General features: G+C 39.9%; 1 protein-coding gene across 5 annotated transcripts in view; it reads right to left on the reverse strand.

Moving 5' to 3' along the window:
• Positions 1–102: 102 nt before the first annotated feature.
• Positions 103–13201, reverse strand: part of LOC111243645 (uncharacterized) — a 36071-nt gene continuing 22972 nt past the window's right edge. For 3 of the 5 annotated variants that reach the window (XR_002670561.2, XR_015319920.1, XM_022789510.2), the window contains one exon: positions 103–10026. Coding sequence is in view for 1 of the 5 variants with exons in the window: in XM_022789510.2 (XP_022645245.1) it covers positions 10020–10026 (7 nt within the window). In the remaining 4 variants the exon portion in view is untranslated. The remainder of the gene's footprint in view (positions 10027–13201) is intronic. The other 2 variants (XR_015319922.1, XR_015319923.1) reach the window with 2 other exon arrangements.

Genomic DNA, 13201 nt, shown 5'->3' on the forward strand with positions numbered 1-13201 from the left:
TTAAATCGGTTTGGATGATTCTTTTCTCGGTAATCTACTCTAAACTATATACATCTGATTCCGCTCCTTTGCATATACCCGAAAATTATAACACACTGTTGATTCGCATTTATTGTTTATTATTTATTTATTATTTATTATCGTTTCAATAATAAGAGTTTGGCTGTACACAAAAATGTTATGGTCTGTCATTCGCGCTGTTCTATGTTTGCACACTCATTGCTATCCGTCTCCGCCTCGTAATGCCTTCTCTCCACTGTCATTTTTGCCACCTCGGTCCGCCTCTAATGAAAAACAATCCATTCGGCATATTGCGTATCTGTATGCTACTTGCACCAACGTCATGTTTTTTTTAACTTTTCTTCTATTTTTGTTACGGTTTACCGGCTGTCTCTTTTATTGTTGGTATTCTTATCATTGTGGTGTAACGGTTCATTCCAGCAACTATTTTTTTCCAGAGCCACATTTGCGCTTCTGACGCGTTCAGCAAACGCTGCCGTGAATCCATAGTGATAACACATCTCGATATACGCTACTTTGCTCTTATGTATCATCATCCTTACCGGCAACGTTTTGTTCATTTGGTTCCTTCTTTCCGAGCTCCCCTATCCTGCTGTCCTGCCATTGTCCTTCATCAACTTATCAAGCAATAGGAGACGCATCGTCATCGACGGGCAAGCTAAGGCGCCGCATTACACCCTTCCCGTAATAACGCGTCGAGCTCTCACAATTGGCTTATACTTTTAGTCGATAATTAATCAATTGCTCAGTGACTCGTTTGCAGTTACTGCGACTGTTTGTTGCGTGTGTACAAATCTGTTAATAGTACTGTTAGTCATAATCATAATGTCCATAGTAATGACGGTAGTTTGTTGCTCATGTCCTAACCGATGACTGTTACTAAATCAGAATAATGAACAATGACGGTAGTCATGGTAATGGTGGATGGTTGTAGATTTGCTTGCAGTGATACCTGTAGCTTAGAGATAATGTCTGCCAGATTGAATCGTTTGCTATGTAAGCAATAAGGTAGAGCTGTTCATGGCCCAAGACAAGCAAGCTTCAGGCTAAATCCTACTTTTAGGGCAGCGGAAGTAATAAATACTACGTAAAAAAAAACAATCGACTGTGATCCTTTTCAGCCTGTTTCAGTTACTTTATATTAAACAACGAAAGTGGGCTATTGCGATATTTTTCTTTGGCGATCCTTTTTATACAAACGAAGGAACGACAAGGGATCCACTTTATCAGCCAATATGTATATTTTTTAAAATAAGTTTTTAGCCTTTACTGGATGCTAATTAACTCCGCTCTCAGTAAGGCACTAGGCAGTGGGAACCTATAGCAACTATGATTTAACGTTAGCTTATTTTTCTCCTAATTGTGCTCTCCTTGTTTGCGTTACGGTTGTTTTGGGACGATTTGATCTTCGTAATGCATCTATTCACATTATACATTCGGTAGCAGTACGGTTTTACGGAGCTTGGATTGCCATTGGAATCAAGTTGACCACAATATATTAGTCCAGATTCAGTGATCAGTACTCAAAGGGTTGGTCGTAAAGGTTGCTAGTAGCACACTATTGGTCAATTAAAGCGCTCGAATAATAACAACTGTTCTAGCTGCTGCAGTAATTAAAATATCATCTAAACTCTGTCTGCTTTGTGAGATAGTCACCCTTTATTTTCATTCGACTCCGTTAAAGTTTCTTTACCGTTCAGTTAACCGCATTTTGATTTTCCTCGTCCATATTTTGATTTGGCGGGGGCGTGGTTGTCACAACTCTCGCTTGAATCATCGCTCTTCTAATCTCACTTTATTCGTCTTCTGGACCGCATCTGCTTCTGGGAGAAAAAATGATAATGGACCGCCATCTCCGCACCGATCTTGAGGCCCCTGACGATATGACTCCGGAGCTTTACACTGCGATGCGTATTCGTCTTCCGCCTCTAAGCAGCGGACACAAAACGGGTTGTATACCAAAAAGCAACGGCCTTACAGGCGGTACAGCTTTATAGGATATGTTAAAAAATTAAACAATGTCTGAATACAATTTGAAACAGAACATGAGTGAAAGGGTTACAGTTCAGATCGTCCTTGATCAAACTTACGAAACAAAAGTGCTGGGCATTTTGATTTACGCCGCAGTGGGAGTTGATTTGGGTCCGATAGGTCGGAGGCCCAGCTTTTGGGAGAGCAACGGTAGTTGGTTGGCAGATCACATACGGTGACATACGATTGTGGGACCCATGATCGACATCGAAGCTAGCAGAGGACGCATCAGTTAACCGCGGTCATGCTTGTTGATAAAACTATGGCAAAATGGGCTGTTGATTGTTTTGAGTGGTCGACCCCTAGAGCCTGTACCGTTGAATGATAGGAGTGATCGCAGATAAAGCAGAACGTCCGTCACGAAAATATGTGGATGCCTGTTGATATTATCGTTTATATCATATTTGCTGAACATCTATCTCCGTAGGTAGACCAGTCTTGTAAAGGAGAATCAAGCAATGAATAACTTTGTGCCCTTCAAACCACCTCTAGGCTATCGTAGTTGATTTGTGATCAATGAAGAGATCACGCTCGGATATCGTTTGCTCTTAGATTGGCGCAACTGCTCTTTCGACCATGCCGATCCCGCACATCAAGCCGCCGTTAGTATCGATGAACGAGATTCTGCTACAGTTTATTGTGTCCCCGCCATTATCAATGGGTCAACTCTACTATATCTTTGGGGACGCCGAGGAAGTAATGAGCGCCACTTTGTGTAGGCCTAAACCACTAAGCGGGTACCCTCAAAGCTGCTTAACATACCCAAAATAAGGCTAATTTAATTAAGTATACAAGGTTTAATATATGTAATTGGCGTTAGTTCTTAAATAACTATTTCCTAAATTAGCGTAATAAGTATCACTTTCATACTTATAACTGTAATAGACAGGTTCGGATATAAATCTGATGCAAGAAAGCCAACGCTGGCCCTTCTCTTTCTCTCTGGTCTTTTTTTCTGCTACATTTCAATTATTCACTAGTTTTCAGGTTAATTTCAATGGTCTTCGGGCTATGCATCTTTTTAGTTTTTTCTTATTCTTGTAACAGTTAAGTTCATACCCGTGGTTTTTGGCGTGGGAGAGCCAAAATCACAGAACGCGCAAAAACCGTTAACTGGAGCTTCGCACGTTTCCAGGATTATTCTGCTGTCCGATAAACTGGAGGCCTTCTAGTAGCGACAAAGATTCATGATGATAATAGTAATAACAATAAGGACGGAGCGCCCAAGGCCGCCGAAATCGGACCGGACTATTTGCTGACCGTAGTTTGCACCAACAGTTTGGATTTCACAACGCGTCTACAACATGATCAAGCCGCCGATATCATGACACAGCGGCAGGCTTGATTGCTGTGTATCCTCGACAGGTTCATTATTTGTATTGGTACTGCGGAAAGACCGACATATTGATCTCGTATCCTTATGCGTCCCATTTGAGAACGTTAACCAGGACTGTTGTGCAATCAACTTCACCATGCGCCGCCCAGGCCGGCTTTTCGCTGCTCAGGGGCAATACAAAGGCAAAAAACTGAGGTGTTGGTGGTAGGGGACACTTGTCAGTCACTTTTTTTTTATCATACATATTTATATAGTATATTTCTATATAGCAGCGTATCGCTTTTACCCACCCCAAAATACGTCATCATTAGGTAAACCAAGCGCAGACGGTCAGCTCTTCTAACTTCTCTCCGGCTCCGACTCGACCGGGCCTGACCTTTGGGCGAAGTGTGCTAGCTTCTCCTCCATTATTGTTAATAATAATTACTATTATTACGGTAATAATAATACTTTTTTCTCGACGATATGATTTTGGGCAATCTAAAATCACGACCGAACCGCCTCTTTCCGACAGGGAAGTCTGAAGGTGCAATAATTCGATGGGCATAGAGTTAGCTGAGAAATGAAGATAGATCAATAGTCATCGAGAGATTAAAGACACGCTAGAACTTTGTTCCACCTTCTTGAAATGAATTGGCGAACGCTAAAAAGATCTCGGCTGCTCTCGGTGGCCAGCGAGCGTACACTCCCTTGGATTTGAGCTACATATGATAGATACTGACACACTCGGCGCGGGCGGGGTGAGCATCTTCCTCTGCGGAGCGTATAATTTATTCAGAGGGGACAATTGGGGTCAATCCAACTCATTTTTATAAGATTGACTTACTCACTGATGAACAACAATAGAAATAAGTAATCATAAAAATATCGGCTAGTTTGTGGTAGCTCTGTGAAGCAGGGTCGGGCTATATAATGGTACGCTAGTTAGGTGCATTGGGCTAGCCGTAGTTATAGCATTACTAACATTTTGTTTATTACAGTTATTCAATAGTAATAGAATTATATATAATAATTTGTTTGTTTGATTACCTGTAACGAAAGAAACGATGTCGGTGGTGGCTTAATGACAATGAATGGTTCGAATTTGTTTTTCATTCGATTTAATGATGACATTGCATGCTGTGTGCTGTGTACCGTAGTGTGCAGTGTACGTACAATTCATACGAGTCAACCTGCCAGCTTACTCGCAAACTGTCGTTCCATATATTTTCCTGTTAATAATAGACATAATCACCATCATTGTTATCGTTGTTGTTGTTGTTTTTGTTACCATAATACTAGTATAGTCCACCAGATCGTTGAAGATAGACAGACTCGCTTAGTTTTTTGTCGCTTGCGTCAATTAGGAGGGAGGACGGTTGGAGAAAAATCATGATATCATTACTCTTATCGGCAATAAAAACGCTATAAAATGCGCTACAAAGTAATGTGACAACAGTGAAAAATGCCTTTAATTGGGACATCTTAGCGCAAACTGTTGCGCCGTAAACTGGGTCTGTACTCGATCACTTCGCGTCCTGCCGAGGTTCTTCTTTCGCATCGACTCCCTCTTCGTCTCATTTTATTTGGATTATCATCTTAACACATTTCTATATGACACATTTGTATCGTTTCATACTTTGAGGTGCTGGGCGTCCGACATGCAGCGCCCTCTACGATACGCGCATACGGGGCCGCCGGCGTCTAACGCACCAAATCTTGTACGCGCCTAGTTTTCTATTTTTGCATCGATTATAGTTAATAGCGCATTTTTAAAGTGCTGACTTGTTGCCGCCGCACGACCGAGCGTCACTGTAATAATAGTAGTAGTAATAACCATCAGTTCAACGAGTGGTTTCATCAAACCTTATCGTTGTGGGTACGCTTTGATAATTTCGTACCGTTATTTCACAATATATGGTACAAAATGAATGAAATAGAAAAAAAAAGCAATATCATCACCACAATCATTATCATAGCAGTTAAAAGGAGACATTTTCCAAAAATAATTCATCCTGCTTTATGTAATGTCATCTTTAATGTATAATAGGTACGTTCATATAAATCAACTTACAGTCGCTACCATATTATTATAACTCGGCTAGAGTTCGTCTTGTTAAGTTTTAACGCTATAATGGCTATATAGCGGACATAGAGGAATTCTAATATATAATAAATTATAATAATCAGCTATTTGAATATAATAATATATTACCACTTCATAGTAATAATCATGTGACTAACTAATGACCACTAGAGCTGAATGCACAATTTTGATTGTGCAGTTTGTGCTCGAGCAAGATACAGGCAGATTCCCGAAGACCAAGAGGTGCGATTTGTTGGTTCTTCTATTATCAAGGACGCAGGATCTTGAGATAGCCGTTCCATAGGATGCAGGTTCTTACAAGTGGATGCAATGCGCCTGAATCTTGTATGCGTACGCTATAAGTATAGGATATATTCCTTCGTATTTACGGACGGACGCCCCCATGTCGATGGCAACTTCACTGGTTATGTTCCTGTAGTCGGATGTTGCGCTGCTATTTCATTTAAAAGGCTCATTAAAATAGTGTGTGTGCATGATTACTGAATTTAACTAGGAAATCTTTTCTAGATTGCATTGAATAGTAGCCAATATTTTATATAATGTTCGTGCACTGCTTGTTTAATAATAAGTCCTATAAGGAGCTGATAGACTAGGGTCGGTGTCAGCTGGTAGAGGACACATACAGTTTAATCTGGATTATCATAACTGACCTATTCTTGCCAAAATCGAAGCAGCCGATTAGCAATCTATGTTCATGGTACGAGTTATGAATGAAAGGGATTCACGGCGTCTCTACTATTAACTCACTGTTCAGGCATCAGATACGAAAAAAAAAACGAGTTCGGTTCGTCAACTGTACTTTCATGTGCATTATAATGCGTGACAAAGGTGAAGTAACCTATTTTTGTCGTACATCTGGTTTCAATTCTGTTCTGCTATGTTTCATATGCATTCATGCTATTTGCTTGGTTTGTTGTTTGGTGTTGCTTGCAAGTGGGTGCCGGCGAATGAAGTAGCATTGAGTCCGTGCTTTCGAAGATCGCCAGTCAGTCGCCCCGGGCTAGTAATTCGATATTTCCGACACTATCTACATACCATAGATACTACCCACGTTCCGCCAAGAATTGTTTAGGCCCCGATTACTCAACTAATAACAATAGCCGCTGACAACAACCAGTTGCTCGAGGACAGCTTAAAGAAAAACTCTCAGAGGATCGGTGCTTTTGATTTTTCTATTGATTGCAGCAATCAATAGAGAACAGGACTTTGCGCCAACGTGAAGTCCTTCCATGTCTGGTTTTCTTTAGTTTGCTCTTGTTCACCGTTCTAGTAATCGTTATGGTAAAGGACAAGTGATGCTTTCACCTACGATAGGTGCTTTGGAAGAAATCGTTCTCAAATGATTTTCTATGTTTCGTCTTTATTTCGTTGGCTAAATGCGACCAGTATACTTTGGCAAGGCCACGGGTGCACCGTTCACTTAGACATTCTCTTATCTCTTTAATAAAGCTGTCTCTCGTAATACTATTTTCTATTTGTCCACCGCTGCTATTACTGTTACAATTAGGTCTCACGACCTTAATTTTTTTCTCTTCGGACCATATCTAGCTCCGCTGCACCCGCCTCAACGCCTCGACTAACCATCTATTTAGTCTCTTGCGGCAGCTTAGGTATGTCTATTATTCGCCTTCTTAATCAACTCCTAAACGAGTCTAACAATGTCAACCAGCTGGCCTCGCCGAGCAGCTTTGGTTCGTCTTTCTACATGTTGCCTCTTCGTCTTCAGACAGGCCCTCAGTTCACTATCTGCATATCTACCATGTCCTCATTTCCTTATAGAATTATTAGTATTTTCTTAGTGTGTTTCCGTTCGCTTTTCTTCTCGCGCTCTGGTTTTCCTTTGTATCTGCGACTTATAGCAGATTTATATTTGATTTATTTTCATTGAAGCTTTAGTTCTGATTTCTATTTTTTTTTTCGTTTCTGTCTACGACTGCTAGCTTTAAGAACGGTGGAAGCTGGGTGTTGTGGATATTAATGTCAAGCCGGACGAACGCTCGACCGTGCTCCTGTTTCTAACTCTGGCATCATTCATAGTACTATTAGAGTCGTATTATTAGAAGTGCTAAATCTACACACAAAGGAGAGTATGGTTGTGTATTTATGGATATACGCTGTTTTGCATTCACTCCGCCTGGATGGCGGTTTCCAGTGAACCTTTGTCCCTAGTCGATGGCAGCCTCACTTACTTCAGGGCGGCCGCTTATGTCAAACGGTGAAAACAAGTTACGGCTAACCTCAATATTGACCGTGCTCACTTTGATATTTTGTTTTCGTCAACGTTAACGATTGTATGTATATCTGTACTTACGTATCTTTGTTTTTATGAGTGCGCTTTCAACTGTACGTTTATATAGTTCGGTTTCCATATATCAGTCACATTGGCTCATTGACTAGCCGTCATTATTTCACCTCAAGGTTTCGTAGCTCATTACTTTCAAAATATAGATGATCTAGAAGGCGCCTACGTCGCAACCATATTCGCATGTCTAGCGCCATGCGCGGTTCTCCCGACTTACTGACGCTGCCGTTGTCATCGCAACCTGTCGTCCAGCTTCTCTCTACTGTGACTGACATGGCCGGTCTGAGTCTAGGCTGCAATACACTCTCGAACCATCCTTTTTACTCTATAAACTTCGCCGATGAATGAGCAGAAAGTGTTCAACTTTGTCATCACCGGCGACCGAATGCTGCCGGAGTCGATTAAATCATTGATCATCGTCATCATCGCGTTTGTTTTTGTTGTTGTCAGCTAAACGGTTAGAGCAGAAGCAAGTGCGATAACGGTGACAATAACAACGACACGAAGAACGGAGGCGTCCATGACCAGCATTGGCAACGAGACTCTCAAATAATGGCAGTAGCATTGGGGAAAACCTCATAGGGATCAATCGGACTGATACGATCGCCAACGCAATTCACTGCTTACGCACATATATGATTTACTTTGCACACCAATAGGCCTGTGTGTTAAACCATTGTCGTTGCAACATAAAGTGATTTCAAAAAAGCTTTTTTCCTGTCACTGTAAATGATCGTTGAGCCTTTTAACCATCATCATCATTCGTTATAACATAACTTTCTATTGGTAAGGAATGATTATTTGCTTGGTTTCCTGTCATATCTAGGGTTGCTGTTGTTGCTGATATTAACCTCGCTTTTACAGCTCAATTTGTGTTGCTACTACTGCTGTCGTTTTATATGATTAGTTGCTTGTTGCTACTATCTAGTGACTTTGAGAGTTTGAGACTCTGTCCCGTCCTGGAGGCCCTACAGGGCCAGGCGGGTTTCCCAACAAGAAGCCCCTCTCATTCGGGAGCCTTGATGGGCCGGCAACCGTTCGACCGACTTCCGCAGAGTGACTGAATGTGTTCCCAATACATTATTATTGTTGCTACGTTCTTGCCCTTTTGTCGTATTAGCAAACATCGTATGTATATTGTCGCATTGTCGCCTGGTATCGATGATATTGTTACACAGCGAATGGTAGCCGTACTAATTCATTTTATTTCATAATCTTCTATGATATTTGCGCATTGAAGGCACGCGGTCGACAATCTAGATAAAATACATTTATCAGTTAGAGTACATAATAGTTTGTCAGCGCATGAATGCACGGATACAATATGTCCGAAAAGACTGATAATAGAAAAAACGAATGAATTATAATTAGGTAAGGGATAATTGTTTTCTTCATAGGACAATAACAATTAGAATAAATATGAACCATTAGACAAGGATAACTTCCTACTACATTAAATGTTTTATTAAAATCAAAGAAAAACGTTATGGTACTCTCTCTCTCTCTCTCTCTTTCGCTTTCTCTCTCTCGCTTTCTTTCTCTCTGTGTATGTTTGTGTAATGAGACTTCAATTCGCGCGGCTTTCGTAGGATCGCGCGACAACAGTGGAGTGCAGAGAAATTTCAGGGGGTGTCTGTCGGCAAAGAAATTGGCTTCGTACGACTGACCGATGATGTCAAAGTTGAATTCGGTAGACGCGTCGCAGTCGCGTCGAGCGGCCGCTTTGTACATTGGTATTATATATATATATATATATAATTGTAGTTGTCACCATCGTTAGTTTTTGATATTATTCATACCATTATCTTCATTATTATTTCAGTGATCTCGGTACTTAATATTATTACTATTATAATATAGAAGTTAGTTAGATGTATAGTGTATTCGACAGTCTGTTTCTAGCGATCTGTCTACTTTCTGTAAATATATATTGTGTGAGTGTATTATCGTACGTTTGCTTAGCTTTCACTGTTCTTTTTATTATTATTATTTTGCATGTGATTCAGGAAGTGAAAGAGACGATGCCGGCCAACGACCCTTCTGATTTATCATTTTAATTATTATCATCGATAACATAAATTGCCAGGAGCGAATCTCTATTAACCAATGATTGGAAACCCTACTCGTCGTTATTTAGCACAGAATCATTACCCTTATTTATCGCCACAGTTAAACCTAAGTTTGACAGTGCGACTTCACCAATATGGTAGGGCTCAACGATCTCCGGTTTCTCTCTCTACTCTTCAGCACCTGCATGGAAAAATATAGAACTATTACAATCAACCGTTAGAATTTCCAGTAATATCATGAGCATTATTACTTATCGCCCGCGCCCTGTTTTATAATAAGTTTTGTTTTTGTTCCCAGCATTGTCAGCATCAATAATATATATATACATAATTGATGATAAATGGGCTGACCTCATTCCAAATCGGCAGATTGGCTACCTAACTTTTAAAAGGCTATTGAGCTATACTCTTCAGTTCCGATAAAGGAATATATGTGTGTGTTTTGTTGCAATAATTTTTTTGTGTGATGTCTTTTCGTATCGGAACTTCGCTGGTCTTTACGTTACTAGTTCAAACACAGCTACCTAAGCTTTTAGACAACCGATTTGTCAGCCGCGACTGCAATCAGCCAAAATTCATATTTAATATCTCGCCAATCAGATCTCTGTTATAATTATTCGTAAGCCTAGTAAGTATTATCCCTTCATGGTTCTCATTCATCGTTCTATCAAATATCAAAGAAATAATCGCCGAGTTATCATTACTGAGTTCGATCACCTCTCAGTTTGATCGTCATATCGAAAATAATCGAATTCGCGCCCATACGATTGCCCTTGGTTATAAGTCGCACTTATCAATTGACCACAATTATGTAGTAATCACCGATTTTCCCCAATTATAGTAGCCATTATTATCAGTATAATCAATTATCCGTATGTATTGTATTATTATCATCAATTATAGCATTAGTTAATATTATTAAGTAATAAAGGTTCGACATTCTGAGTTTTTCTTTTCTTGTGTCGTTGTCGGCGGAATAGATGTTGTTTCTATTGCATGTCCTTATTTTTGAGGTGGTGCCTTTCGGTTTCTATCAAATTACCTTTAATCGTGACAGGCTGGTCAGTATTATTCAGTATTAGTTCGACTAACCGTTGTGATCGATTAATTTCGAAATTAATAAATGATTAATCAGTCAATATATATAAATGATTAATCTCCGCCATTTATTGTCGGCAGGGTTGTTCACTTCGACAACTGTCACTGGCTTCACCTCACGAATGAACAACCAGGGTCAGCAGTGTAAGCTGCTGCATGTTTCAACAACATAAGAGGCGAGCAGAGCGATGGATTTAGTGCCGAAAAGTTAGCTTTCTCTGTTTGACATTGGGCTACTTAAGGCTTGCCGACTTTTCTGCTGTTCATGATTCGATTATCGAAATATTGGTAAAGAAACGCTCGTCTTTTCGAAACGCAGGTCAACAATGTATCGTTTTCTGACGGGATGAGTATAACTAAAACTCTTAAAAGGATTCTACCAATTTTCATATTTATTATTATTATGTATTTTTGACGTTTATTGGTTTTGAGTCCAAAATTGCCAACTCTCCGACAAAAATCCGAAACACTCATTAAGTTAAAATAATATACCGCCCAACGTATATATATCATTTCATGTCTTATGTTTCGCTAGCTCGTCGACTTGCTCCTTGCTTTTTTTTGTGTTAGCGTCTTAGAGGGCATATTGCAGTTATCTTAATTTCCGTAATTTGTCTCATTTTATTGATCTTTCTAAAGCGGCAACTAAAGCGAAGTCACAACCGAGCTTTCATTGTGTCTCATAGTTCACCATCATAACTTTCGTTACATTTGAGTAACGTCACTTTACAACATGATGATCGCTAGATCAACCCTTGCCTCTATTTCAGTGGATCAAACATGCCCAAAACGTCGACTACAGATTTCTTATTTTGTTGTTGTGTTCTATGTTCCCATTCCACTTCCGCGACATTTGTTTGCGAATCTATATCACACAACGAATTCCCGTTGCGCCTTCTTCGCAGCGTTTCGCTGATCAGGCCATAGTTAGAATTGTATGCTCAGGTCATAATGTTGACAACTTTTTCTCTCTTATTCTCCAGTCCGCATTGTGGATTGACTGAAGTCGTTATCAACAAAGGCCACTTTTCAGGCGTAGGACGACTGTGAATGGGGATGTTGCTCTATTTATGCGTTTAAAAGTCATACATGTATATAAACGCACGGCAAACTCAAGTGGCTGTGATAATTAGTGGAAATAGAAATAATGGCCTTTATAATCTAAGGAATCTGATTAGAACTGTCAGAATATTGTTAGTAATAGCAGTTCGTTATTTGCAGCGTTTGATAATTTCATATTTGTTTTGTCGATCCTTCATGCGTACTTCGTACTTTTCGTAGAGAGAAATCAGCCTATTTGTTGAGGCTTTGTCGGCTCATCAGAATAAACCCTGTACGTAAACCACGTAGTGTAGATTGTTAGGGTTTGACAGATATATTCTGAATACCAACGGGCGAGTTGCTGTTTTCTCTATAGCCTTTCCTGTTTCTACCACTCATTTTCGAGCAAACAAATAAATCTGTCAAAGTTCAGGAAACGCTCTTATCCTCATCGTCGTCGTCGCCGTCGTCGTCCATGGACATGTTCAACAGAAGTGTATTTCTATATCTATGTAACATTCAACCTATCGCCAACGGCGCCTGCTCCTTTGGAGTAGTGTTAGTAACCCTTATAGATATCATAGAACAATAATAATAATCGTCGTAATTGATCATCATTGTATCGCAGTTGATTTTTTTTTATCTAGCTGCCGCAATCCGTCGTCTTTAACCAGTGATTCCTGTTTCGAGCCAATTTCAAGTGCCCTTTCTATATATCTTAATCTAGTCGTGCCCTATTGACGTTTCCATGCATTCACACCAGTGCCTACAACTGTTCAGCGGCGAACCCTGTGTTACAATGGCTTTCCCACTATCGAAACAATGGTACACAAAACAATCATATGGAATACATTTTCGTTGTCCTTCCTTTGTCAGCTCTTCTTTTTTACTAAACAGCAACGAATGCAGACAAAGTAAGACTAAAAATGAATTCAAAATGTGTTTTTTTCTCGGGTGAACAATTTAATGCGTTAGTTTGAATTTTTAAAGTGACACCAACTCTATGGCAGTCGCCAGCCAACCTTTCGTTGCGAATTCATACTGTTGATGTAGATCAACAATAACATGCTTCGGTAAAGTTACTTCTTTACATTATACAACCAAAGTCGCATCACTTACCCATATCTATCCAATATATGAAGGATTTAACTATAAGATTGTTTTTACACAGTACTTAACGCAATTTGCGCATAAGATATATATATATATATATATAT

This window comes from Varroa destructor, unplaced genomic scaffold (genome assembly GCF_002443255.2).
Source record: "Varroa destructor unplaced genomic scaffold, Vdes_3.0 BEIS01000002.1, whole genome shotgun sequence".
NCBI lineage: Eukaryota > Metazoa > Arthropoda > Arachnida > Mesostigmata > Varroidae > Varroa > Varroa destructor.